The sequence below is a fragment of the Emiliania huxleyi genome (assembly GCF_000372725.1).
Source record: "Emiliania huxleyi CCMP1516 chromosome Unknown EMIHUscaffold_154, whole genome shotgun sequence".
Taxonomy (NCBI): domain Eukaryota; phylum Haptophyta; order Isochrysidales; family Noelaerhabdaceae; genus Emiliania; species Emiliania huxleyi.
The window spans coordinates 132467-159888 of NW_005201047.1; the positions used below are offsets into that span (position 1 = coordinate 132467).

At 66.1% G+C, this 27422-nt stretch overlaps 6 protein-coding genes across 6 annotated transcripts; 4 read left to right on the forward strand and 2 right to left on the reverse strand.

Moving 5' to 3' along the window:
- Nucleotides 1–181: 181 nt before the first annotated feature.
- On the forward strand, nt 182–1734 carry EMIHUDRAFT_229256 (hypothetical protein; the record flags this gene model as incomplete). The annotated part of the gene is made up of 6 exons (XM_005786133.1): nt 182–201; nt 277–615; nt 796–927; nt 993–1145; nt 1246–1317; nt 1629–1734. The coding sequence occupies 6 exons, from the start codon at nt 182–184 to the stop codon at nt 1732–1734; spliced, it is 822 nt and encodes a 273-aa protein (XP_005786190.1).
- A 4761-nt stretch (nt 1735–6495) lies between these two features.
- On the reverse strand, nt 6496–9151 carry EMIHUDRAFT_229261 (hypothetical protein; the record flags this gene model as incomplete). The annotated part of the gene is made up of 3 exons (XM_005786134.1): nt 6496–6556; nt 6879–8284; nt 8438–9151. The coding sequence occupies 3 exons, from the start codon at nt 9149–9151 to the stop codon at nt 6496–6498; spliced, it is 2181 nt and encodes a 726-aa protein (XP_005786191.1).
- A 204-nt stretch (nt 9152–9355) lies between these two features.
- EMIHUDRAFT_229262 (hypothetical protein) lies at nt 9356–12033 on the forward strand (the record flags this gene model as incomplete). The annotated part of the gene is made up of 5 exons (XM_005786135.1): nt 9356–9522; nt 9728–10469; nt 11340–11474; nt 11543–11649; nt 11868–12033. The coding sequence occupies 5 exons, from the start codon at nt 9356–9358 to the stop codon at nt 12031–12033; spliced, it is 1317 nt and encodes a 438-aa protein (XP_005786192.1).
- Nucleotides 12034–14901: 2868 nt separating this feature from the next.
- Nucleotides 14902–17982, forward strand: EMIHUDRAFT_111589 (hypothetical protein; the record flags this gene model as incomplete). The annotated part of the gene is made up of 4 exons (XM_005786136.1): nt 14902–16041; nt 16376–16504; nt 17214–17357; nt 17869–17982. 4 exons carry the CDS (start codon nt 14902–14904, stop codon nt 17980–17982), a joined length of 1527 nt encoding a protein of 508 aa, XP_005786193.1.
- Nucleotides 17983–19689: 1707 nt separating this feature from the next.
- On the forward strand, nt 19690–20950 carry EMIHUDRAFT_43489 (hypothetical protein; the record flags this gene model as incomplete). Its single annotated transcript, XM_005786137.1, has 3 exons — nt 19690–20055; nt 20358–20708; nt 20795–20950. Coding segments are annotated over 3 exons (873 nt in total), but the record flags the coding sequence as incomplete, so codon positions are not given.
- Nucleotides 20951–24876: 3926 nt separating this feature from the next.
- On the reverse strand, nt 24877–27062 carry EMIHUDRAFT_229266 (hypothetical protein; the record flags this gene model as incomplete). Its single annotated transcript, XM_005786138.1, has 5 exons — nt 24877–25329; nt 25484–25689; nt 25762–26024; nt 26261–26773; nt 26851–27062. 5 exons carry the CDS (start codon nt 27060–27062, stop codon nt 24877–24879), a joined length of 1647 nt encoding a protein of 548 aa, XP_005786195.1.
- Nucleotides 27063–27422: the final 360 nt, after the last annotated feature.

Here is a 27422-nt window from a genome sequence, read left to right on the forward strand (position 1 = left end):
CAAGCCCATGCCGCCCATATTGACTGGCAGACGCGCCTGCTTGAGCGCCCGCACCCACCGGTCATCATCGCGCCCGACTGTATTTTAAGCGCCCGACTGTTTCAAGAATTCTTTCCCGCGCTGCCCGCTGATCCCACGGATCTGCTCTTTCGCGCTGTCGATCGCGCGCTCCGACATGTGTATGTTAGCCACCATCGCTACGTGCGCCCTCGCACCTCGCCGCCCGCTGCCGGCCGTGCGAACGCCGGCCGCGCGAATGTCGTCCCCTTCACCAAGCTCGACTGCCGACACCGTCTCCAAGCTTCTCGCGCTCGTGGAGCCGACCGACCGCGGCATCGCGGCCTCAGACTCCACGCGCGCAGAGGCGTCGTCGCTGATCAGCGCGCTGGAGGAGTCGTGGGCGGGCACGGACGCTTTCGCCTCTCCCTACCTCCTTCGGAATACCGAGGTGGTCTACGTCGGGCAGTCGTCATCGAAGGGGTCAAACGCCGCCGGCGGCAAGTACCGCGGCCGAATCGGCCGAGCGCTCTTCCGCACAGACGCGCTCTTCCAGCACGTGCTCGACGACGTGGCCGTCAACGTCGTCCAGTTCAGGCTGCTTGGCCTCGTGCCTGGGTCGCCGGTCGTAGAAGCGGAAGATGCGTTCATGTGGTTCCAACCAGCGCTCGAGAAAAACACGCACTCAGCTGTACCCAGCTGGATTCCGCTGCATTCACTGTCTTCTTATCCGGTGTAATCACGCGGTGCACTGAAGTACCGTCTTCCCGCCCTGACGTTGGCATCTTCACCACGTAGGCAGGCGATCCTGCGCGGCGCGTGGCGACGCGACGAAGAGACGCTGTTCACAGTTCGGCGGTGTGAGGAGGCGCTGTTCACAGCAGGCGCGTGGCGACGCGACCTCGACCAGCCGGAGCTGGCTTCGCTGAGGTGGAGCAGCAGCCGTAATTCGTTTGTAGGCCGTACTTCTTTTCTAGGCCGTATTTCTTTTCTAGGCGGAACAGCAGCCGGCCGCTCTCACCAAACACGATCGCGGTCGCCTTTGAGGCTCCGCGCGTGTCGCTGTTTGGGCGCGAGGGCCGTTTCGTCAACCTGCAGCTGGGGCGAGGACCCGGGCGTGCTGCGCGAGGCGGCCATGCGAACAACGAGTCAGTCAAAGCTGGTTGCGATTAGGCCGCCGTTTTCGGTCGGACTCGACGTCACGCACCTCGAAAAAGAAAAGAGAAGCGCCGCATATTTCTTTTATAGGCCGCCCTCCTCCGTCGGACTCGACGTCACGTACCTCGACGAGCGGGTGCGGATCTGCCGCGGCGATGGGCGGTTGCGTGTTGCTGTACCCTACCATCCCGGCACCTCAAATCCAATCGACGGAAGTATAGGTGCGGGCAGCGGCGTGCCGTTCCTGTTCCGCGCGGACAGCTGCGCGCAGCCCGGCGCGCCCCTGAACGCCGCCGCAGAGCAATGGCGCGTTTGCGTCGCGCGGCCGCCGCTCCGCCGACTTCCCGCCGCCGCCGCCGCCGCCGCCCTCTCTGCCGCTTGCGCGCTGGGCTTGCTCCGGTCTCCGGCGCCCGTGGGCGGCCGCGCCCCCACTGTGAACAGCGTCTCTTCACGCCGCCGAGCTGTGAACCCAGGTCTCTGGTGCCGCGGCTCGCCGGCGCGTTCGTGTCGGCGGCCGCCGCCGTCGCGCTGCTGCGCTCCACGGGCGGCGTCGATGAGCCGCGGGGGATGCAGTGGTGAGGAGCGATGAGCGAAGCGAGTATCCGCCTGGTTGATAGGCGGGATCGTCGTCGACGAGGCGCGGGATGACTACCGCAGGTTGGCGGCTGGGGAGCAGGCGGCAGCATCGACAGGCGGCGGGTAGTCGACAGGAGCCAAACCGCCCCTAGCAAACCGCGCTCCCTGTGCGTCCTCCAGCCGGGCGTTGCCGCGGGTTTCTCTTCTACGAAAGACATCAAATAGAACCACACGAACGCCGTGCGTGCATGTCGTAAATGATTTCCATAGTCCGTAGCTAGACGCCCCACGCGCCGACGGCGACGCGCACGCGGCTCTAGTCCTAGAGGGCTACGCTAGAGCCGTAGATAGAAATAAATAAATAAAAACGGACACCTCTCTACTGTGAGATGGGTAAAAAGGAACAGGCCCCCGCCCTTGCGATCTTTGTGCAGGGTTCTTTGTGGGTGTGGTCGGCGACTAGCCGGGGTCGTCCTCCCGGTGGGGGACTAGCACTAGCCGTCTTCCACATGGTCCCTCGGGTCCCTGCTGCTCCTAATCTCTTGTACATCCTCCTGCTAGAGGGAGCGGACCGTGAGTTGAGGAAATCGGAGGACGCGACCCACTTCGCCACAGACGGTCCCGCGCCTCGCCGCTAAGACGGGTATACGACCGCGGCTCGTGTGCGTGTACCCGTCTTTGTCCGGAGTGAAAAGTCCAATGCGCTCGTCGGTGACGGCGTCCTCCAACCTGCGCCGCGCTCGGCGAACCTCGACAGCGCTTTCGGTGGCATGCAGCTCTTTGCGACAGAAGCCTGGAGAGCAGCTCCTCTGCTGCTCACACGCTCTGCACAGTTGGCACAGCCTACTGTGCGGCTGCCACAGCTGTCACAGCGATGGGCTCGCCCTCACTGGCCCTCAGTCACTTGTGCTGCGGCTTGTGTGAGCGACACTGCTCGGTGACTGCCGGCACACTGTGAGACCATGGGTGTGAGGTAAACCACGCTACCAGCGCTTGGTCACATCAGCCCCGAGGTCAGATCCTTCTACTCTGTTAGTGACAAGGCTTGTCTACTGGCTAAAGCCGAGCAGGAGGGCCCAGCGCACAACCCCTGGTCAACTCAGGGTCCACACCCCGTAGATAGAGGGCCCACAAAATAAATAAATAAAAACGGACACCTCTCTAGACTCTACTGGTGGGAGGGGTAGTGCCGGGGCTAGGAGAGATGGAGGGCTCGCCCCCGAGGCACGGCGCGTGGGTAAGAGACGCCGAACTCCAGGAGGATCCGCTTACGCGCTTTCTACTGCGGTGGGACGAGTTTGAGGTCGGGACACGGGCGCTGTCCGACAGAAACGGGACGCAGGTCATGATGGGCAAGGATAAAGAGCCGCTCGGCTCGGAGAAGGGCCGTGAGCTCAACGCGGAGGTTGCCAGGATATGCCTCGCGCTGCACAGAGCGCGGCCCTTCACGCACCTCGTTGCGACGGATGGAGGGAGAGACATGCCAAACAAGTGGGTGGGGGATAGGTTTGTGCCTCGACCAGTAGTGTCGTATGGGGTGTACGAAGGGCCGGCCCGATTCGGGAGACCCGTCGAGGGATCTGAACAGCTCGAGAGCGGGGACGATGAGCTGCGGCTCGCGTTTGGGCAGGGGCTGTGGGGCGGCAGACTGCCAGACGACTGGCAGGTGATAGACGCGGAAATGTACGCGGTGCTGGCTTACCTGCGTAAGATGGCGACGGCGGAAGATGCGGCGGACAGGAGGTGCCTCGTCTTGAGCGACTGCAAGCCCGCGCTACAGCAGATCGAGGCGGCGTACCGGAAAGGCTCTCTCGAGGGGCTCCGAGAGTGGGATCGAGGAGGGGCGGGTGGGGGCTGTGTTGCGTCTTTCTTCGTCTTTAACTTTATTTCTGACCGTGTGTTCTTTTTGCTCTCTTTCTTTGAGCTTTCTTTGCCCTTGATACCGCCTGGCAACAACACGGTGTTACGTATAAAACACGATCTCAGCTCCCCGGCCCTGGATGTGAGGTTGCCGACTGCACTCCAAGTGCTCCAAGAGAGGAGAGAGCAAATTGACGTTTCTGAAAGCGGGAGTGACGCGGCTCAACACGCCGACCCGCCTCCCTTCACCGCTGGGCGAGCGCGCTATGAGCGTGTCGGCTGGACCCTTCCACAGCCTCGCCCTCGCCGCCGACGGTGCCGTCTGGAGCTGGGGAGGTGGAGGCTTTGGCTGCTTGGGCCACGGCGACGAGCAGGAGCAGTTCCTGCCGAAGAAGGTCGAGGCCTTTGCTGACCAGCGCGTCATCGCTGTGGTGTGTCGGCTGGGACCCTGCATAGCCTCGCCCTCGCCGCCGACGGCGCCGTCTGGAGCTGGGGAGCCGGCCGCGAGAGCTCGCGAGTTTTCATCGAAATGGCTCTGTCTCCGAGATCGATTGTGACGGGTCTACACACTACACAATCTTCATCTGCAGGGCTGGCAGAAAGAGCGCTGCGTCGGCGCCACAAATGCGGGCGCGCGCCCTCCACAACACACTTTCGCGCCTGGGCAACGGTGACAGGGTGATGACGCCTTGACGCCGTCGCGTTACCGACCGCTCGTGCTTGCGTATGATAGCAACCCCTCGACCGACGGCAGCGTCTCGCGTTCGCCACTCCGCCCGCGCCCGTCACGCCGCATCGTTGTCCGCCTACACCGCTCCGGCCGCAGCCTCGGCAAGTGCCTCCACACGCGCTGGGTCAGGTGCAGCAGCAGCCAGTGCGCAGCAGAAGTAGCCAGTTGCAGCAGCAGCAGCTCAATGCAGCGGATCTTCAGCTCTACATGGATGCCAAGGCCCTGGTGAAAAGGCACCTCGAAGCCTTGGGCTGCGAGGTCCAACCGTTGCGTTCTATGGCGGCAAGAGTCCCAGCATTTCGTGCTCTGGCCGCGACTGCAGGGCGCTTGACCGCCCGACGGCTGCGCAACCGATCGCTGCTCGTCCCACCGAGTATGAGTGCGAAATGGCCGACGGCCGGTGGAGGCTTCACACCTCGGATGAGGAGTACAATGAACCACTGCGCCTGGAATCGCGGCCCCATGGGAAGGAGATGGTGGTGCCGGCAGAGCCGGCGATCTCGGTGGTGATTCCCACATTTGGCCGACCACGAAGCCTGAACGTGACGCTCACACATCTTCTCGGGCTCAACGTGCTGCATCGCAATGGCTCGGAGATCATAGTTGGTCGTGGTCGAATGGAGCGGGGGGGGGGGCGTATGGTCCTGTCGGCGGGAGGCTTGGCCCCTGTCAGGCGACCACACACACACACACCCAGGTTAGGTTAGGTAGAAAGGTGAAGAACACAGCCAGGCTCGGACTGGACACCAACGCGGTATGGGTGGACGCTAGACAGATGATGACGACACGCACGAGCGACACACAGACACAAACAGGCTCACAAGACACACAGGCTCACGCTTCAGTTCACGAGCGACCCAACGATTTTATGAGTGGCAGCAAAGGGAGTGACTCCACCGAAAGGTAGGTAGGTAGAAAGGTGAAGAACAGCCAGGCTCGGACTGGACACCAACGCGGTATGGGTGGACGCGGGACAGATGATGACGACACGCACGAGCGACACACAGACACAAACAAGCTCACAAGATTTATAACGTACCGGACGTACGCTGGACCCGCCCGGGGACAGGACGCAGATCACGACGTTCTGCTTTCGTCGCTGGAACAGCTGAGCGATGCTGAGCGTGCGCACTTCCACACGTGACGCAGGCAACGCGGATTGTTCATGCTTCTCACCACCTTTGAGCAGTGGGAGGACTGGCAGGAGGTGCACGAGGCTGAGTTTGAAGCCGAATTGCTCGATCAATGTGTGCAGGCATGGTCGCTCAATGGCATGGCAGCTCAGCCTCAAATGCACACCACGACTTGGTCGCAGGCGGCGTACCGAGTGCGTCGAGACCGTGTCCTGATGCGCTCTCTGCACGGGTGAGTCACGTCGGCGTCAAAGGAGCGACGTGTGACCTGTCAGAGCTTGATCTCCGATCTCAGCGACGTCGAGTCGCCTTCGGTGGCGACAGCTAGGATGCATCTCCTCCGTCGTTTTTCGCGCGTCACGGCCAGGCCCTGGGACTGGCCGTGACAGCGTTTTTCGCAATTTTTGGCGGGTTTTGCACCACAGACTTTTTGCAACAAGTCATCAATGAATGAAGGCAATGGCATCATCCACATCAAAAGGGATTAGGGGGTGCGATGCTGTTGGGGGTTGTGGCATATGGGAGCCGATGCGGCACATGCGGATGCGCGAGGCCATATGATCTTACTTAGCGGGTTCGAGCCGTCACACATTGGCTGCCCCGGGGTGTGCCGAGGGGGGTGGGCTGGGACGGCGATGGCACTGGCGGCAGAGGCGCTGGCCGATCGCTCGGCTACGGCGGAGGCTGCGGCAGGGCGCGTCCGATCGTACGTGGCTGGGTTCACAGCGATTGTAGGAAAATGGAGGGAACACTTGACGGTCGCGGCCTTCCGACTCGCGCCTCCGCCTCACTGGCACTATTGTAGCCCTGGCCGGTGCGCGTGCAGAGTTGAAGTTCCGGAGTAAAAATTCGAACGCGTTCTCTCGCGGTGACCAAAAAATGTTCACCTCAGAGGCACCTCCGGAGGCAGGCCGCTGCACGCCGGCGACACAGCTCCAGCTGTCGAACTGACCCGCAGCTCCTCTCAGAGCGGGAACTGTGACGAAAGTTGACTGAGGCGGTTGTCAGGAATCTCATCATACGGATCACATGGTGGCTCTCTCATGACGGGAGACCGCCCGACCACTCCTGGGTGGCACTGCCACCGGTGTCGCTCGACGTCCTGTCGACAGCGTGCCGACAGCGACACAGACCATGTGGGACGCGTCGAGTATCGACCTCTACTGCTTGCCAACCCCATACAATGCCTAAAAACCCAGCCCAGTAGTCGAGGCCGGCGGAGGCGTCTCGCGCGCGCTGGCCCGAACGGGAGACTCACAGAGTTTCAACACCGCACACATATCTTCATATGGTGTCGGAAAAATTGGACACCTCCTAACAGAAACACCTAAGAGATGTCATGTAGCTAAAGCGAAGTTGTATGACAAGTTGGGGCCACCGCTGTCCGCTGCGCGCTGGAGCCATCATGGCATCAAGCTAGGTACTTGTAGAAGCTGCCACTCCCGGGAGGATGCTCGGGAGCCTCGGGCTCCAGGTGCTCCCGGCGGATGAGGTCCACGACCATCGCGTCGAAGTAATCCCTCGCCAGGGTGAAGTTGGTCCAGCTCGTGGTCCAGCTCGGCCTCGTTCTGATCACGGCCTGCGCCTTCTCAGCCAGATCCTCGTGCTCCACCCGCTTCTCGCGCATCATCACCTTGATGATTCCCCACTCAACGACATGCTTGCGCTCCAGCTCCGCCTGCTTCAGCGCCGCGTCCTTCTCCTCCTGCGTCATCTTGGCGGCGATCATCGGCACCTTGATCCGCCGCGCGCGGTCGGAGAAGGTGGCGTTGTAGCTCAGCGTGTCGGTCGGCGCGACCTCCCTGCCGGCCGGATCCTTGGTCAGGATCTTGTACTTGCCGCCGCAGAGCGAGAGCACGCAGCGCTTGAGCTCCTCGGCGGGCAGGTTGAGGCGGCCCTGAATGTCGGAGAAGGCCATCGAGTCCGCCTCGTTGAAGAGCAGCAGGATGCAGGCCTGGTAGGTGGAGACGAGCAGGTCGTGCTCCTTGCTCTTCCCCGAGGCCGTGAACTTGCCCACCACGGTCGCCGAGCCCAGCGAGTGCACCCACCGCAGCCGGCGGTGCTTGGTGTGCGAGTCGTAAAAGGCCTTGAAGGCCTCGACGCACTGCAGCATCTCCTTTGGCAGCTTGAGCTCGTCCGACTTGTACTGTGGCCAGAATTTGGTGGTGAGCACCTGCACGCTCAGGTCGGTGCCGAGCTCCTTGTCCTTGACGTGCTCGGCGAAGGCGGACTGGATGTCCTGCGACAACCTCATGTCGGTCATCATGCCCTCCATGTCGTGAGTGAACTGCGAGCCGCCGCGCAGCTTGAGCTTGGCGATCATCGAGCGCTCTGCGCTATCGACCTCTGAGGGCGCCAGGAGCAGCCGCTTCGCGAGCTGGTTCCTGTAGAACTGGGAGAAGATGTTCTTGTCGAACAGATAGCCAAAGAGCCGCACCACCTTCTCGAGCTTGTCCTCGAGCGCCTCGTCCGAGAGCCGCTCGCCCGACTTTTTGAGCAGGTTGTCGCAAAAGTTGGAGAGCAGCTCGGCGGTGGCGCTCTTGCCGATGTCCTTGTTGACAAACTCCTCGAAAGCCTCCCTCGCCGCCTTGAGAAACGTCGCGTCGCCGTTAAAGTAGCCCTCGCCTGGCGTCGAGCCGATGATCTCGCTGTACACGCCGTCGAGATCGAGCAGCTCCTGCACGTACGCCATCAGGTCGCCCTCGGCGTTGGCTGACTGCTTCTTGACCAGCGCGAGGCCGGCGTCGGTGATGTGCTTGTGCACGATGTTTGCGATCGGCGGCAGACCGATCGGGACGAGGCTAAACAGCTCGACCATGCGGTGGTAGTGCTGCCTCGAGAGGGTGGTAGTGCTGCCGCCGCCGCCGCCGCCTCCGCTGCTGCTGCCGCCGCCGCTGCTGCCGCCGCCGCCGCCGCCGCCGCTGCCGCCGCCGCTGGTGTTGCAGCCGCCGCCGCGCGTAGAGACGGCCAGCAAGTTCTCGACCAGCTCGTGCACCCGAGGCAAGGTGAGGTCTTCAAAGGCGCTGCAGGCCTTGCGGTAGGCGTTCTCCGCGACAGAGAGCTCCGTCCCTGCCGCCTCCCGCTGGACAGCCTGCGGCCAGCTGCAAGCCCGCGCGCCGGCTCGCACAAGCTCGATGCGCTGGGCGCTCTCGCTCTCTCCGAGCCAGTCGAGGATCGTCTGGTTCCACAGGGTCACGATGGCAAACGCGGGCAGAGCGCCATGGCAAGCGCGCGCCGAGTCCTCGAACGCGTCAAGCGAGTCCTCTCCTGCGAGCTGCCGGCACCACCCGATCATGGCGTGCGCCCTCGAGCAGTAGGGGTGCAAGTCCAGCGCCGCGACGTAGAAGCGGGTCGCCCCCTCGAGGAGCGGCAAGAAGTTGGGGCGGCTCCGATCCATGCGCATGGCGCGCGCCAAGAGCGCATCGCCGTGCTCGACCTGCTCCGCCTCGACCTGGCCGACAGGCGGGGGCGCGTGCGGGCTCCGACAGGTCGGGCAGCGCGTGCACTCGTCGTCGTACTCGCGCGTGTGCGTGGCGTAGGTCTGGAAGCAGTCGAGGCAAAACATGTGCCCGCAGAGCAAAATCAGCGGCTGCGCCGGGGCCTCCAGGCAGATTGCGCAGTCGTCGTCCGTGGCGCGCGCGCGCCACACATCATCGAGGAGGCGCTTCGGCACGCGTTGAGCGGTGGCGCCCTGCATGCTGGAAACGGCGGGACGGCCGGCGGCCGAAATCGAGGTGCGCTTCGGCCACCCCTACCCGGGTTCGGACTTTTTGGTAAGGTATGGTGAAGCTTCCTTACCATAAAAAAGCGCGAAAAGGTTCCCTTCAGCTCTCTTCTTGCTCTCACCGCGACTGGCGAGCGCCGGACCGCAGCCCGGCCCACGCGGCCGGGCACCACCGTGATGGCGGCCTCGCGGCCGACCATCGCTCCCGACGAGGATATCGCGGCCCTCCTCGAGCGGGCGCAAGTTTCTGTGCCCATCTCAGATAAGGTGGTGCCGCAGCTGCTGGCCCAGGATGTCGGCAGCGTCGCGGCGCTGCTCGAGCAGCGCGATGGCCGGCGGCGATGGTGCTGCGGGCGAGCGCGCGGGCGGCGGCGTCGGTACAGGCGCTGCCGAGGGTGCCGTGCATGCCGCATTGCATGCGATTGCCGCAGCCGGGCTTAGCGGCCCCCGCGGCGGAGATGGGACGCGCTCCGCTAGCGAGGAGCACGGCGGCGGGGCGGCGGCTGGCGGCGAGGGCCGCGGCGGCGCGCGCCCCCAAGAGGCGGACAGCGGCGCCTGTGATGCGCAGGCCACAGAGGGTGGAATCGGAGGTGGGACCGAGGTGTCCAGTTTGGACCCCTCGGTGCCCGCGCTGCCGACGAGCGGCGATGGGACGATCGACGCTGCGAGGGAGGAGGAGGAGTGGGCTGCGGCGGCGGTGGCCTACCGGCAGGTGTGCCCGGTGCGGCGAGAGGTGGCCGCGTTCGAGGAGTACAGGCGCCAGGCAGCTGCTGAGGGCCGTGCAGCAGCAGAGGCAGCGGCGGAGGCGGAGATGGAGGAGGAGGAGCCCGAAACGGGCAGCGGGGAGGCTGCGGCATTGGCCGCGCCCCTGCGCGGCCTGGCGTCTGCGCCAGGCTGCGCTGGCACAACGGACAGGGTCACTTCTTTTTTTGACACTCTCCGCCCCGCTTGCAACGCGACAACGGCTTCATCATCTTCATCAGCGGCCTTCATCCATGCCTACCGGCCTCCTGACCCTTTGAGTGTCGGGCCCTGCGGCGTGATATGCGCCCGCGGATACGCCACAATCTGGCCCGCAAATTACGACGAACGCTGCCTCCTCGATGGGGCAGCGATTCGGCTGCTGGCGTCGGCGATGGCGACGGTGCGGGCGTATGAGGACATCGAGGCGCGTCGCGGCCGGGATGGTGGCGATGTCCGGGACGTGCGCAGCTGCCGGGACGTGCGCTCCTGGGCGGAAGTCTGCGCGGCGGCTCGCGAGAGGGAGTTCAAGATCTTGGCTCGCGATTCGGTTCGCGCGGCGGCGGCTCGCGCGGCGGCGGCTCGCGCGGCGGCGGAGGCGGCGGCAGAGGTGGCTGAGGCGGCGAAGGAGGAGGAGCCCGAAACGGGCAGCGGGGAGGCTGCGGCATTGGCCGCGCCCCTGCGCGGCCTGGCGTCTGCGCCAGGCTGCGCTGGCACAACGGACAGGGTCACTTCTCTTTTCGACACTCTCCGCCCCGCTTGCAACGCGACAACGGCTTCATCATCTTCATCATCCTCGACATCCATCGCCGGTGCGGCGGCCGGCGAGGCCGCGGCGGCGGCGCCGGCGTTGACTAAGAGCGCTAGGAAGCGGCTCAAGGAGAAGGCAAGGAAGGGGCGGCGGGGCAACAAAAGCTGGACGGTTCACTCCCAAACATACCGGCGAGAGTGTGTGCGCTCGTCTCCGGCTCCGGCGTGCATCAACGCTGCGCGAAGTACACGAATGCTCTGAGCCTCCTTCAGAGACCCACACCACTTCCAAATGGTTCAAAGTAACGCGTCCACGTCTTGGCTTGTCTCCAGGTTTCCGCGCTCTGTCTGTCTCTTAGGCTGTATATGCTTTTCCTCTCGCACCCCGTCTTTTTTCCTTTCCTTTTTTCTCTACAGCACCCTCTCTTTTCCTCTCTATTTTCCCGAGAAAACTCCGTGGAAATCGTCAATTTTTTGGCTCTGAGCCGAGTCTGAGGCTGTTTTGGTCCCAAAATCAGCAAAATTGCAAAATACGCTTTATTTTGCGGGTATACCTGGAAGCCCCCGGGTATCGCCACTCAGGGCCCCTCCGCCCGATCTCCCCACCCCCCATCCGAAGGGGATCCCCTCTCCTCCCGGTCCTCCCTCCTGTTCGCTTTCCGACGGTCAGGCGTCGGCTGCGGAGCCCGCCTTCCCCTCTTACGTCCAGCATGTGCCACCACCGCCGATCCGAGTAGCCGTCGTACTCGACCTCGTGCACGATCCGTCCGTCCCCGTCCTCCTCCCGCGCCATGACGGTCGCAGGGTACCACCGCTCGCTGTCGCAGAAGATCTCGAGGCGCGATCCGGTTCGGGCCCACCTCCGCCACGCAGTCCAGCACGTGGACGGCGCTCGCCGTCTCGACCGCGTCGTCCTCCGGCGGAAGCTCCGCGTCGCCCGCGGCCGCTTCCCGAGCGCGCTCGTCGCGCATCCGCTCGTGGTGGGCCTGCCGACGCGCCACACCGGCGCCCGTGTGCCTCGCCGCCGCGTCCGGCGACGGCATCGATGCTGTCCGCACGAGCGTGACTCGCCACTCCACGACCTCCACCACCTGCGGTTTGGCGACTTCCCAACCGAGTCAAGTCTACAGTTACCATACTCGCATAATGTGGGTAAACGAAAGTAGCGTGTACGCTACTACACGCTACTATGAATGAGGAAGCCGAAAAAGACGCTGCGGGCAGTCCGCCCGAGCCAGCCAGCTGCCGGCTCGCACGGCAGCCTCTTCCACTCGACCAGCCTCAACTTCCGTACAGTCAGCATTTTGTCGCTGCGTGCTCGTGGCCAGCTGTGGCGGCGGTCGAAGTTCGCCCAGGTTCGGTGACGAGCGCCAGACGATAGTAGTGTCTCTGTTCGCCCTGTGCATGTCAGGCCAGGCTGCAGCAGGGCACTACCATCGTGCTGCCCTGTTGCAGCCTGACTTTGCCCACTGTGCAAAGTCGCCAGAGCACCACCACCGCCCGGCATCGTGTCACGGCGAGCTCCTTCTGCGCCCGCTCGCGAGGCTCTCGCGCTGGCACACTTTGGCCATCTGCTGCTCGCGTTCGGCGAGCTCATCTCCGCACTCCTGCCACGGTGCCGTCACCACACACCTTCTGGCCGGCCTGAGCCGCGCGGGGTCGCCAGCGGGGGCAACGCGTCGACCTCTCTCTCTGGTGCACCACGCAACGGCCTGCTAGCAGCGTGCGCGAGGAGGCAGTGTGCCGGCACAGTCGAGCCGGAGCATCGGGTTCTTTCTTGATGCTTGTGGGGTCAAGTCTGACCTTATGCGGCCTAATATGCAATAATAATGCTATGTTATCTCCCGGATTTTTTGAGATATGATCCCTCAAAGTCGAATTTTCGTTTACTGGTGACCATAGAAGTGTCTGTCCTGTTTGCGTTTCTTCAAACGAAACACTTTAAAGTCTCGACAATCACTAAGCTGCTTATGTGGCACCGCAGAGGCTCCCTTGGGGATGCCTGAGGCCACCCCAACCACTCACTAAGCCGTACGTGGACACACACACACAGAAAGAAAGAAAGAAAACAGACAACCCAAGGGAGGGATGGGAGGACGGCACGCCGCCACCACACAGGGATTTTAAGGAGAGGTGCACACACACACACGTACGTGGACGAATAGAGAGAGAATTCTTGATACGAAACCACGACGACACACACCAGTCGACTCGCATCGGTTGCCTCCATGAACGGCGGAGCTATTCTCGCGCCCACACCACACCTGGCTCCAACGTGGACACGCCCATAGCTGGGGACACTACTAGGTCACGCATGGCATCACAGAAGTTTTATCTCTGGGCCCCGAAAGGCATCTCTAGCAGTGTCGTTACACATGCCCCCTCCCCTCCTGGGCGCATGCGCCTCACGTCTCGCCAGAGCATAAGCCCATGGCGTGTGGCGAGACGAGTTTTTCGCCATCGCAGCGAGCAGCAAGCCGCCCGCCGCAAACAGCCGGAGGCATCGCCACGGCACTGGCTGCGCCGCGGTCCCGCACCCGTCGACGCAGCTCCCCCCGCGGAAGACCGCGCGTAGCAACGTCTTGACGATCGAGATGAGCGTGCCTGAAGCTCGCCCACCTACTGCCCCTGAGAGTTGGTTATTGAGTGGGATCAGCTCCCCCCCTTGGGATCGAAGCCGCCACAACCTCACACCCAACATCCCAGGCGGGATCAGAAGGGGACTCCACACCGGACACCGCCCGGGCACAGCCCCCCTACCCGTCGGATCGCACAGAGGGCCCCCTCGGAGCAGCCCACACACAATCACGCATCGGCAGATTGAGTGCCTGAGTCAGGCAGACAGCACAGACAAGAGGAGAGAGAGGAGAGAGAGAGAGAGAGAGAGGAGAGAGGAGAGGGTGAGGGTGTGAACACCCGTGAGGAGTGGGGGAGGGTGTCTGTGGTGGGTTGTAGTCATACTACGTGGTTACAACCACGCGCCCCTCAGGAGCTTAAGGTAGAGCTGAGCGTCCAAGACGCCTCGGTGCCACCCACCGGCGTGAAGACCATCCGGATCTACCCAGTGCGTCCTCCGGACGGGCTGGTCCCCGCGATGGCCCACGGTCCTCCGTCGCCTGGTTGAACCCCCTGCCTCCCGGTTGACCCCCCGGTCCCCGTACACGACCATGAAATAAACTCAAAGTCCACCACAGCCACCAGCCTCCACCTCCACCCGCGAGCCGCCACCGCTGCCGCCCGCGACGCCGCCCGCCGCGTCAGATAGCCGCGACGCGCGCATCGAGTCGCGTCGGAGAGCCGCGCCGCACCAGCAGCAGCATCTGCACCACCAGCAGCAGCAGCAGCACCACCACCACCACCCGAGAGAGAAGCGCACCTGCCCGACGCCGCCCGCCGCGTCAGACGCTCGCGACGCGCGCGTCGAGCCCAGTCGCACAGCCGCGCCGCGCCAGCAGCAGCATCGGCACCAGCAGCAGCAGCACCACCACCACCAACAGCAACAGAGACAGGCAGTGCAGGCGCAGAGGCGCTCGCAGAGCGGCGCTCAGCGCCGCGCACGCCACGCTGCGGACCGTCGGACGAGCGCACCGTACGTCGGCGGCGAGCCGCGTCGCCAGCCGTCTCGCGAGAGAGCGGCGCCGCCGCGTGCGCGCAGCAGCCGCCGCGACAGAGGCGAGCCGCGGCGACGTCCGCACTAACGGATAACGGCCATTGGCGGTTTTTCTCTCTCTCTCTCTCTCTCTCGTGGACGAATGAAAATCTACTTTTTTTCGTTTCCCACACCCCGCGAGTACATACCCCCCTCGTTACTCGTAGCCCGCATCAGAGCCTGGTCTAAATATATGGCGTTCATGCCCTCGAGCGGCGGCGTGAGCCGACAGCCGTCCGCAGGTGGTGGCGGGCTACCGTGGTTTCTCCGAGCGCCTCCACCTCCGCCCCGCCCGCCACCGTGGTGGTTGCCGGTGCAACCACCGCTTCCGCAGTCGGCGCCAAAGCCTTCCGCGAGCCCCTCCAACCATAACCTCTGGCCGCTCGCCGGCGGACAACGCGGCGGTTGCCGGGTGGAGCACGGCGCGTATGGCTCGGCTGACACAATTTTGGGCGTGAGCGAGGCCGAGTGCCAGGCCCTGTGCCGCGATAGTCGAGACTGCCTCGCAACCGACTACCACTTCACTGGCGGGCCCGAAAACAGCTGCGATCTCCACAAGAAGCCGGTGCTGCACGTCCTCCCGATGGGCGAGCACGCGTGCCGCATCAAGCCCGCCCCGGGACAGAGCGGCTTTCGCGGAGAGACATTAGCCTTCAACGGGGAGGTGACTCACCTGCCGGCGCCTCCCCTCCCTCGGCCGCCTCCGTCGCCACCGTCGCCACCGTCGCCGCCATCGCCGCCGCCATCACCGCCGTCGCCGCCACCACCGCCGCCGCCGCCGCCGCTGCCTCCCTCGCCACCGCCGCCGCCACCACCGCTGTCGCCGCCACCACCGCCAACTCCACCGCCACCGGACAGCCCGCTACCGCCGCCGCCCCCGCCGCCGCCGCCGTCGCCGCCTCTCTCGCCGCCGCCGACGCCGCCGCCAGGGGTGACACAGCCAAACCCACCGCCACCGATGCCGCCCTGGCCGCCGGGGCAGCGGCCAGAGTCTCCCCAGCCCCCGCTACCGCCGCCGTCATTGCCACCGCCCCCGCCGCCGCCGCCGTCGCCGCCTCTCTCGCCTCCAGCAACGCCGCCGACGCCGCCGCCGCCGAAGCCGCCGCCGACGCCGCCGCCTCTCTCGCCTCCAGCAACGCCGCCGCCGCCGCCGCCGCCGCCGCCGCCGCCGCCGCCGCCGCCGCTCGCCCCACCCCAACCCTTCTACGCCGACGGGACGGTGCGGACAAGGTACGAGACCGTGGCGCCCGTCCTCAAGGAGCTGGAGAAGGAGCTGGGCGCGCTGCTCCCTGAGCGGTGGGCCCAGAAGGTCGCCGAACACGGGAGCGCGGTGCGCGAGTGGAGCCTGCGCCCCCTCGGCGACTCGCTAAAGCTAAACTTGGACGACCGGAACCGGACATCCACTCCGAGTGCTCTCCCCCCTCTCCTTCGCGATCTCGCTAAAGCTAAACTTGGCCAAGCCATCCTCGCCAGTTCCCCGCTGAAGTTGGCGCTGGGAGTAGCCGGGTGGCTCTTCCTGGCGCTCTGCTTCTACCGCTGCTGCTGCCGGCGGCGCGAGCCGCCTCACAAGCGGCTCGTGGAGCCCGACGAGGAGGAGGCGCGGGGCGGCATGCCAAGTCCGCGGCCGAAGCGCCGCTCCAATGCCGAGCTGGCGGAGCAGGTGGGGGAGCTGCAGCTTAGGATGAAGGAGGTGGGGGAGCTGGTGCTGCGCTGCGCCTCGCCGGTTCCTCTTTTCCGCGCCCCCCCCGCAAGGCGCGCGATACACTCGCCGTGGGGTGAGCTCAAGACCACAAGGCCGGAAGTACCTTGGTAGGGTGAGCGCCAGGTAAAGCCGTAGGGTGGGACGCCGGCAGCGTGTTTTTTGGGGGGGAGTATTTTCTTTTTCCCCACCACACGCAATCGAGTACATAGATAGCCACACACGCATACGTTCACAAATGGCACTTAGGACTTAGGTCATAGGAACATAGCTTCACGGTACACGGAACCACGCGTGTCGCCCGCCGCGGCCCTAGTCGCTCCCCGCCACAGCGACTGTTGGCCGGCCTCACCCTCAGACTCGCGGGTTCAAGCTCCTCGGCGACTTTTGGATCTCCTCCACGAGATCGGGCATCGGGCTCGGCTTGACCTTGACCGAGCCGTCGATGATCTCGGCGCCGACCGGTCCGCCGACGCCTCGAGGTGAGGTAAGGTCAGGTAAACTTCTCCATAGACACAGCGTGGTGGGGCAAGGGCCAGGCGCAGCCCTCGCGACTCCCCATGTCTGAAAGACAGGAGCCCCACGGCATTCAAAGTGCAAGGCCCGGTGCGCGTGGGTGAGCGGGTGTAATCGTCACTGTGTATGTGTGCGTGTGCGTGTGCGTGTGCGTGCGTGCGTGCGTGCGTGCGTGCGTGCGTGCGTGCGTGCGTGCGTGCGTGCGTGCGTGCGTGCGTGCGTGTGTGTGTGTGTGTGTGTGTGTGTGTGTGTGTGTGTGTGTGTGTGTGTGTGTGTGTGTGTGTGTGTGTGTGTGTGTTGTGGGGAGGGGGGTGTCGACGCCTCGACGTGCTTGAGGGCCGGCGACGCCTCGACAGCGGCGAGCTCCTTCTTGAGGTCCAAAAAAAGGAATCTCCATTGAAGTTTGAACTGGTCTGTTCACACCCGTTCAACGGAGTACTCAAATCTCAGAGTAGTACTCTGGACACGATCCACGGTGACCGCTCAGCCACCTATAGTGCTCGTCGAGCTTGTTACCGCTTTGAGAATGAGTCCGCTGACATGCACTCACTGATTCAGCTGTCCTCCGCTCGAGAGGACACGCAACCAACCGTATTCGACCGTATTCGTCCTCACGTGTGGTGCTCCGAATACTCTGCACGATTCGTCTTAGCGCCCTGATGGTGTATTTCTCCATATAGGTTGGCCTAAACCTGACCGAGGCGTGCGCGGCGGGGGCGATTGGTCCATACACCTGGGACACCTCCACAAACGACCTGGCCGCCATCTTTTCGGACGGCGACAGCTACGAGGCGAGCGTGGGCGCTTCTGCCGCCGTAGTAGTAGTGCGTGTGTGTCTGGTCATTAGACAGCGGCGCCGGGCTCGCGCGGAGGGAGATATGGGGAGATGTGGGGAGATATGGGGGAGATGTGGGGAGATGTGGGGAGATGTGGGGAGATATGGGGATATATGCCGAGAGGACGCGGGGATGCGGCCGAGACATGGACGAGATATGGGGGAGATAAGGACGAGGTGAGAACGAGACCTGCACAAGATAGGGACGAGATGTGGCACGCACGTCCCCTCCATGCAGCTCGCCGTCTTCACAGCTGCTGCTGTGAACAGCTGCTCGACTACCTAGTCTACTCGAGCAGCTCGGACGGCGCGCTGACCGGCGCTGCCACGCCGAACGAGGCCCCCCCGCCCCTCCCCTGCCCACCACCACCACGCACACTCACTCACACACACTGCTTACCCACGCGCACCGGGCCTTACACTTCAGTGCTCACCTTACCTCACCTTACCTCACCTCACCTTACCTTACCTCACCTCACCTTACCCCACCTCACCCGTAGGTCTCCACCCTCCGCGCCGCCGACGCGTGGGACGGCATCTTTTGCGAGAGCGACATCCTCGGCACCCTCGCCCCGTCTGCTCCCGGCACCGCGCACGCCCTCACCCGCTCTTAGTTGCCAGTGCGAGCCAGTCCCGTGCCCAAAGAAAGAAAGAAAGAAAACAGACAACCCAAGGGAGGGATGGGAGGACGGCACGCCGCCACCACACAGGGATTTTAAGGAGAGGTGTGTGATGCGCTAGCCGTCGCCCACCCTAGGGAGTCTGCCTCTTCCTATCTCTCTTCGCAGTCTCTCGCCGCTTCTCGCTGCAATCTTCATGCCACCTCGCGGTCGTCCCACTCTCGTCGTTCTCTCCCTTGTCATTTCCTCCTCTGTCGCGTCGTTCTCGTGCCCAGTGTTGTGCCAGGGTGCCTACCCGTTCGCTGCCGGTAAAATTCTCGAACGGGTAAAACTTCTGATGCCATGCGTGACCTAGTAGTGTCCCCAGCTATGCCTATGGGCGTGTCCACGTTGGAGCCAGGTGTGGTGTGGACGCGAGAATAGCTCCGCCGTTCATGGAGGCAACCGATGCGAGTCGACTGGTGTGTGTCGTCGTGGTTTCGTATCAAGAATACTCACTCACTCACTTCGGGGAAGAATAACGTATAAAACAATAAAGGCCAAGGTGGGGTGGACGCCGGACGGAGTGGGAGTGGTGTGACTGCTCCTGTGGTGGAAGCGACGGCTTCTGAGGAAGCCGTCGCCTGCGCCTTGCCTGTCGCGCGAATCGTGCTGTGCAACAGCTGTTGCGCAAATTCTTTTTTCGCTCGCGTTCGAACGCCGCCAGGCAAGGCCCTGTAGAATGAGCGGTTGTTCGTCAACCCCAACCCCAACCCCAACCCCACACAACCCCAACCCCAACCCCACACAACCCCAACCCCAACCCCACACAACCCCAACCCCAACCCCAACCCCAACCCCACACAACCCCAACCCCAACCCCAACCCCAACCCCACGCGCCTCTTCCTTATTTCCAGCGCAGCTGCCGCTCAGTATGTGCGCCAACGACGCCTGTGGTGGCTCACTGTCGATTGCCCAGTGTTGTATGTATGTATGTAGAAAGATGAACAACAGTCAGGCTCGGACTGGACACCAACGCGGTATGGGTGGACGCGAGACAGATGATGACGACACGCACGAGCGACACAAAGACACAAACAGGCTCACAAGACACACAACCAGCGGGCTGCCACACATCCTGAGTTGGCGTACACATAACTCAGGGCCACATTCTCCCTATCGCCCCCCCCAGCACTCCCAGGTGCCAAGAGAAACAAACAAGGGCACAACAAACAACAGGCAAGTGTTGTGCGAGTGATTGAGTTATAAAATTCTTTTTGCCCGGCCGCGTTCGAACCGCCGCAGCCCGCAGGATCGCGCGCGAATTCTTCTTCTCGCTGCCGATTCGAACGACAGGCTCCGCGCAGATGGTGCTCGATTCCGACTCTCCTAAGGAGCAGTCCGTGCGCGTCGTGGTGCGCGTGCGTCCCATGAACGAGAAGGAAAACAAGGCCAACACGCTCCCCGTTGTCACGGGCTCGACCGAGAAGCGGGAGGCGAGCATTCACTCTCCGTCTCTCTCTCTTCGCCGCCGCCGCCTCCCTGCTGCACCGACCAAGACCTCTGCCGTAGCTCCCATCTCGACTCCGCTCGGCCCGAGCCGCCCCGCAGCCGCTGGCCGCCGCCGACTCGGCCGCGCCGCCGCCGCCGCCGACGCCTCTCTTCTGCCGCCGCAGGTGACGCTGATCCGCGGAGTGGGCCAGCGGCAGATCCGGCAGGTGTACCACTTCGACTCGGTGTACACGTCGTACTCCACCCAGTGCGAGGTCTTCGAGACCGTCCGCCCGCTCGTCCACGAGGTGATGCAGGGTTTCGAGGCGACAGTCTTTGCGTACGGCCAGACCGGCACGGGCAAGACACACACTATGGAGGGGGAGATCGTGTGCGAGGAGAAGAAGGGGATCATCCCGCGCGCGGTGGAGGCCATCTTCGAGTCGCTGGGCGAGAAGGGGAAGTACGTCTCCTCCGCCGTCTCCGCCTCGTACCTCGAGATTTACAACGAGGAGCTCTCGGACCTGCTCACCGAGGCGAGAGGCCGCGCGAGATCGCGCGAGATCGCGCGAGATCGCGCGAGATCGCGCGAGACCGTAGCAGCTCTCCAGCCATGCTTGCCGAGGCGGGGAGATCGGGCGAGGCGTGCCACGCGGCGCGCGAGACGGGAGATAGGGGGGAGATGTGGGCGCAAGAGTGCGAGTGCATGGCTCATCGCGGCTAGACGCCCGACGAGCGCGTGCAACGAGTGAGTGAACTTATGATTATTACTAACTCGTACTTGGTTGATTAGGCGGCCGACGAGCGGGGCGTGTACAACGGCCGCAGCTCGCACGCCGACGGGGCGCCCAAGCTGTCGCTGGTGGAGGACAAGGGAGACGGCAAGCGGCGCGGCAAGGGCGTCTACGCGCACAACCTCTCGGAGCACGAGGTCTGCTCGGCGGCTGACGTGCTCGGCCTGATTGCGCGCGCGCAGGAGCGGCGGCGCGTCGGCGAGACGCGGATGAACAAGCACTCGTCGCGCTCGCACTGCGTCTTCACGCTCACGGTGACGACGCGCGAGACCACATCTGAGGGGATGACGATGGAGAGCACCGGCAAGCTCCACCTCGTCGACCTCGCCGGCTCAGAGTGCGCCAAGACGGCGGCCGGCAGCGCGGCGGGCGGCGGCAGCGGCGCGCACGCGGCGCACGACGCGCGCGAGCGCGAGCGGAAGAACATCAACCAGTCGCTCCTCACGCTGGGGCGCGTCATCTCGACGCTGCGCGATGCGGGCGGCAAGGACAAGGCGCGCATCTCCCGTACCGCGACTCGAGGCTTGTTCACAGCTCGGAGGACGTTTTTCTTTTTCCCTCGCAGGCGCGCATCCCGTACCGCGACTCGAAGCTGACGCGGCTGCTGCAGGAGTCGCTCGGAGGCCGGTGCAAGACTGTGGTCATCGCGACGCTCTCGCCGTCGCAGCTGGCGGTGGAGGAGTCGGCGTCGACGCTCTCTATTAGTAAACTCTTAACTAACTGTTCATTGACTATTAATTAGGTGGAGGAGTCGGCGTCGACGCTCTCATACGTCGAGAAGGCGCAGGGCATCACCAACAAGCCCGTCGCGACGTCGTTCCTCAAGGTTGGCACCGGCGCCGCGCCGGCTGCGCGCGGCGAGGGCGAGGCGGCGGGGTCGATGCAGGACTGGAACGCGCTGCTCACCCGCATGAAGTACCTCGAGGAGCAGGCGGCGGAGGCGGAGGCGGCGCTCGCGCGCAAGCACACGCAGCAGGCGGAGATTGTTGCGCGGGCGGAAGAGGCGGAGGCGGCGCGGGACACGGCCGTGGCGGACCTCGCCGCCATGACTGCGGAGGCGGAGAGGCTGCGCTCTGCCCTCGACGAAACCGAGGCGGAGCGGCGCGGCCTGGCGTACGCCCTGAACGAGTCATTAATGAACGATTTAGTTAATTGACTAGGCGGAGCGGCGCGGCCTGGCGTACGTCCTCCGCGCGACGCGGCTGACGGAGGAGGCGCTGGCGGCGCAGGCGGCGTCGCTCGTCGGATCGCTCGAGGCGTCCGGCGCGAGCGCCGCGTCTGTCCACGCTGCGCTGCGTGGCGCCGCGGAGAGCGAGGCGGCGCAGGCGGCGCGACTTGAAGACGGCCTCGCCGCCGCCGGCCGCGCCGCCGCCGCCGTGGCCTCCAGCCGCGCCGCCGCCCTCCGTGCTGCCGACAAGGCCGACGCGGCGGCGGCGGCGCAGGCGGCGGAGCTGCGATCGGTGGCGGCGGCGATGGCGGCGGCCGCGGCGGCCGAGTACGCGCGCGCGAGCGCCGCGGCGGAGGAGGGGAGCGGGCGGGCGGCGGCGGCGCTGGCTGCACACTCGGAGGCGCTGGGCGCGGCGCTGGACAGGACCGCGGCGGACGCGACCGCCGCTCGGTCCGGCGTCGGCACGGAGCTGGCCGCCCTCGAGGCCGCGCTGGCCGAGTCGGAGGGCAAGCTGGTGGAGTGGAGCGACGCCGCCGCCGGCCGGCGCGCGGAGGCGAGTGCTGCGCTGGGCGGGCAGGCAGAGGCGCTGTCGGGCGCCGTCGAGGCGGCGGCGGCGGCGGCGGCGGCGCGGGCGGCGGAGGCACGCGACGAGCTGGCTGCGCACAAGGAGGCGCTACGCGCTGTGCAGGAGCGGATGGCGGAGGCGTGGGCCCTGCAGCAGGGGACGGCCGACCGGCTTGTCGGGGTGCGCGAGTCGCTCACGGCGGCGGACGCGGCGGCGGCGGAGTCGTTTGCGGCGTGCGCCACCGCGCTGCGTGGCGCAGCAGAGGAGCAGCGGGCGGGACAGTGCGACGAGGAGTTGCGCGGCGCGATCGCGGCGGCGGCGGCGGCGCTGCGGTGCGGCGTCGCCGAATCACGCGCGGCGCTCGACGCGCAGCGAACAGGGCTGGCGGCGGCGGCGGCGGCGCAGCGCCAGCGCGGCGAGGCGGCGGCCGGACAACTGGCCGAGCTCGCCTCGTCGCAGGAGGAGCTGCGGTCCGCGCTGCTGCGGGATGTGGTCGGCGCAGTGCAGGAGATGCTGGCGACGCGGCTCACCGCGCTGGGCGAGAGCGTCACTGCTGGCGTCGCATCTGCCGCCGGTGCGTGCAGCTCTCTCGCTGACGAGGCGGACGCGGCGGCGGCGGCGGCCGACGGCGCGGCGGCCGACGCGCTGCAGCGGCTTGTGGGCGCGGAGAGTGAGGTAGAGCGCGCACATGCGGAGGCGGGGGCGCGCGCCGACGCGTGGGCGGGCGCAGACGAGGCGTGCCGAGCGGCTGCGGTCGGCGGCGCGGCGGCGCTGGAGGCGGCGGCGGAGGCCGCGGCGGCGGCGGCGGAGGCGACCGCGGGTCGGCTCGACGCTGCGGCGGCGCTGGTGGCAGAGGCGCAGCAGGCCGTGGGCGCCGGCAAGGAGGGGCTGGCCGCGGCGTCGGAGCATGTGGCGGCCACGTCCGAAGACATGTGCGACGCCGCAGCGGCCAGCGCGGAGGCGGCGGAGGCGCGCGTCGCGGAGGTGCGCGCGCTTGCCGCGACGGCGGCGGAGGCGTCCGACGTTGACGCCGCGGCGGCGGAGGCGATGGTCAAGGCGCGTTCCGCGGAGACGGAGAGCGTGCTCGCGTTGCGTCGCGCCGCTGAGGCGCGCGCCGAGGACGGCTGCTCCCGCGCCCGCGCAGCGACCGAAGCCGCCGCCGCCGCTGTCTCGGCAGCGTCAGACGCGCAGGCGGCGCGGTGGGCCGACGCGGCGGCCGCTCAGCGCGCGGCGGCGGCGGAGGCGACGGCGGTGGTCGAAGAGGCGGCGGCGGCCGCCGAGGTGCGGCATGTGGAGAGGCTGCTGCCGGCTCAGAGGGCCGACGCCGTTCACACCGCGTCGCTGTGAACAGGCTAGCGGCGCGGCGCACGCGTCCGCCCTCGCGGCGGCGAGAGAGGGGCGCGCCGCGGCGGCGGCGGAGCTGGCCGAGCTGGAGAGGCCGAAGGGCGAGGACGTTCCCGCCGCTGCAGCGCTGATGGCGTCTGTCGAGGCTGCGGCGGCAGCGCCGCCGACAGAGGCGGCGGCGCCGCCCCCGCCGCTGTCGTTGCCCGAGGGAGCGGAGGAGGGTGCGGGTGGTGCGAGCCCGAGCATGGCAGTCCACCCGCCGGGCTACGCGAGCCTTCCGGTCGGAGAGCTGCGCAAGGCGCGCGTCGAGCCAGCTGCTGTCGGCCCATCAGGCAGTCCCACGCGCTGCCCCCTCGGTGCTGGCAGGTGCTCGAGGCAAGCAAGCTGCCCACCACCGGCACCAAGGACGTGCTGCTCGCCCGGCTGCAGCGGCGCCGAGCAGCCCCCGCTCCCGCTCCCTAGCATGCACACTCACGCACTCGCACTCTCGCACACCTGACACATTTGGCACGCCCCGCGCCCTTTCTCCCTAGCACACACACTCCCCTCCCGAGCTCCCCTGTGAAGACACCCCCGTGAAGAGGCGCCTCTTCACACTTCCGCCCTGTGAACAGGTCCCGCGCCGCCTCTGTCGGCGCCCGCCCCGCTGGCGCCGGCGCACCCAAGTCGCAGCTGCGCCCGAAGTCCGTCGCAGCGCGCCGCCCAGGCTTGACCGCCGCGGCCCCGCCGAGCCCGCTGGCGCCCCGCAACCGCGCGTGAATCTGCGCGCGGGGGGCAGGTGGCACCGGCTAGGCTCGGCCGTCACGGGGGAGGGGGGGGGGGGGGGTTACCCGGTGGGCAGGAAGCGTGGGAGGGTGGGGGGCGGCGGCGAGGAAGGTCGCGGTAGCGCTGCTCGCTCGGGCTGTGTGAGACCGACGCGCACAACGCCCGCGGCCGCGCGAGATTTGGGGTATGGGGGGGGGGGGGGGGGGGGTTTTTTCCCACCCCGTATTTTTGGACTTTTCTTAAGGGTGAAAAAAGGGGGGGGGGGGGGGCACTGTGCCCACATGACCAGGGTTTATGTGCCGACGCGGCCGGGGAGGCGCTCTCGCCGCGCGGGGCGGAGCGCGCGTGATTGTTTGCCATTTAGTCGGCGAGCATGCACGGAGTGCGTGCGCAACTCGACGGCAAACATGCACTCATGCAGACGCTAAACACCTGTGGCCAAATAGCGTCGCGGGGTGCATGAATGAACCGAAAGGGAAAGCTCCACAGTTCGCTGCACCGTCGTCGCGGCTCGCGGCGGGAGCGGCGTGTCACACACCCCCACATCTCTCGTATATCGTGTGTCTCGACGAATGAAATCGGCGAGGGCGGGAAACCAAAAAACACGTACCGGCGCCTTCGGAACTGTCAACTGAGTACACGTAGAGTTTGTAGAGTAGCGGCGCGGACCGGCGGTGCGTGCTGTTTCGAGCTGCAACTCGCTGCCGCAGCCGCGACAGTGCCCGCCCAGTGAAGAGCACGCGGCACATGACTAGGCCGATCTCAGGGTCGCCCGCCCGTGTCACATGTCGTCGAGGATCACGCGCTGCCGCGCCTCGAAGTTGGCCTCCGAGATGAGCCCCTCCTCGTGGAGGCTCTTGAGCTCCACCAGCCGCTCGCGCACGCTCCGCTCCACGCGAGGCCGCTGCGCCGGCCGCGCCTCCGCCTCGCTGCCGCCCGCCTCGCCGCTCGGCCAGTCGACGTCGATCGCGTTCGCGCGGCCCTCCGCATCCTTCTCCTCGCGCGAGCGCACGCCGGTGATCTCGACCTGCGACTCCTCCTGCGAGTTGTCAGCCAGCGCCGTCTCGCGGGCGCGCTTCTTGCGCCGCTCCTCGCGGACGCTCCCCTTCTTCGGCTTGGCCTCGCCCTCGCCGTCGCTCCCCTCAAGCACGATGCTCCCTCCCGCAGAGCCAAAGTCGTCGCCGTCGCCGCCGTCCTTCGCTTCGTCGAAGAGCAGCTGGGAGGTTGTCCGCGCCTGGGGGGGGGTGGTCGGAGAGGGTGGTCTGGCGCCCTCCGTGGCTGTGGGGCGGAGGGGGGCGCGCCGCCGGCTGCTTCCCGCTGCTGGCCGCCGCAAGCTGCCGCGATGCGGCGCCGCGGCTCGTGGCAGTGCCGCGGCTCGTGGCAGCGACGCGCTCATCGCACCGGGCAGCAGCAGAGGCTCGCGCAGCTGCGGCGGCGCCGGGCGCGCTGCTTGCTCCGGCGTCGGAAGCGCTGCTGCCACCGAGCTTGCCGTTCTGGAAGGTGGTCCTCGCCTTGAGCCGCGGCACCGCCTTGACCACCTTGGTGAACTCCCCGTAGTTTTGGAACTTGAGGCAGAGGTAGCCCTTGGGCGAGCCTGCAACAGACGGGCGGGCAGGAAGTGGGTCGCGTGTGGCGCGCGCAAGGTGTGTGGCAATAAGGGGCGTACCGAGGCTGGAATAGGGGTCGTAGTAGCGGTCGAGCTTGTCCATCGGCACCTCCACCATCCCGCGGATCTTAAGCACGTTGCTCCGCTTGTCAAAGACCGCCTCATGGATGCTCGACGTCCGGATCTTGAGAGTGATAAAGCCGCAGTCCGGCACCTCGCGCTTGGTGATCCAGCTGAAGATGTCCCGCTCGAAGGTGACCGTGGCCTCACCGGATTGCCACGTCCCGACCTTGATCTCCGTGCACCACTGCCTAGACCCCTGCCTAGGCGGAGGAGGCGCAGCCACGCAGACCAGGCGGAGGCCACCTTCCGAACCGACCGACAGCGTGCTGCCGTCGGAGCTGATGGCGACTTCAGTTGGGCAGTCGAACTCCGCCGCGTCGCCCACGCCGTCAGCGTCGCCACCCTCGCCGCTGCCCGCGACCGTCCTCTCCACTGCCGTCGCCTCTCCCGTCGCCACCTCCACCCGCCGGATCTCGTGGTTGCTGAAGTCCGCCACAAACAGCGCGCTGCCGTCGGGGCGATGCCAGATGGGCAGCAGAACTGCGCCGCGTCACCCACGCCGTCCGCGTCGCCACCCTCGCCGCTGCCCGCGAGCGTCGTCACAGCGCCCGTCGCCACCTCCACCCGCCGGATCTTGTTGTTGTCCACCACAAACAGCGCGCCGCCGTCTGGGCTGATGGCGATGCCACATGGGTTGTAGAACTCCGCCACGTCGCCCACGCCATCGGCGCTGCCCATGTTGCCGCTACCCGCGATCGTCGTCACCGCGCCAGTCGCCAACTCCACCCGCCGGATCTTGTCGTTGTGGAAGTCCACCACAAACAGTGCGCTCCCGTCTGGGCTGATGGCGATGCCGGCTGGGCTGAAGAACTCCGCCGCGTCACCCACGCCATCAGCGTCGCCAGCCTCGCCGCTGCCCGCGAGCGTGGTCACCGCGCCAGTCGCCACCTCCACCCGCCGGATCTCGTGGCTGCTCCAGTCTGCCACAAACGCCGCGCTCGCGTCCGGGCTGGCAGCAACGGTGTAGCAGGCATCACGCGCCCGGCCGCCGAGACGTGCAGCAGCGAGTCCTTCGTCGCGACGTACCAGGCGCCCGCGTGATCGCTCGCGACGCCAGCCGACCCGAGCGATAGAGGGCCGTCCTCGCCCTCGAGCGTCAGCGTGGTGACCTGGCCGAGGACGCGCGCGCCAAAGATGGGCGCCTCGTTGCCATCCGCGACCGGCACGGGCTCCTCGTCCCCGTCCTCGCTGCCGCCGCCGGTGCGGGCGCGCTTGCGGGCGGCGGATGCCACACACATATTGCCGCGAAGTCAGCAAAGGAGCCTGGTTTTTTGCCGGGGGGGTCAAGTGCTCCAAGGGTCGCACGCAGCGGAGATAGGATACGCAGTCGGCAGCACGAGGGCAAGGCTGGCTGCAAGGCTGTCTTCAACGGGGGGCCGCGCGCAGGCGAGGCCAAGAGCATGTTCACAGCCCACCGCCTCACGACCGCCGACGCGCGTTCTTCGATCGAGTGGCGGTGTGACGTGTTGTGAGTATGTAGGTAGTAGGAGGTGGTCGGCGACTACTCTGGGTAGACCAGGGGGCGTAGCACGGGGAGAGAGCGCACTCGTGCCGCCACAAAAGCAAAGGCGAAACGTGTCCGCCCTCGACAATACATG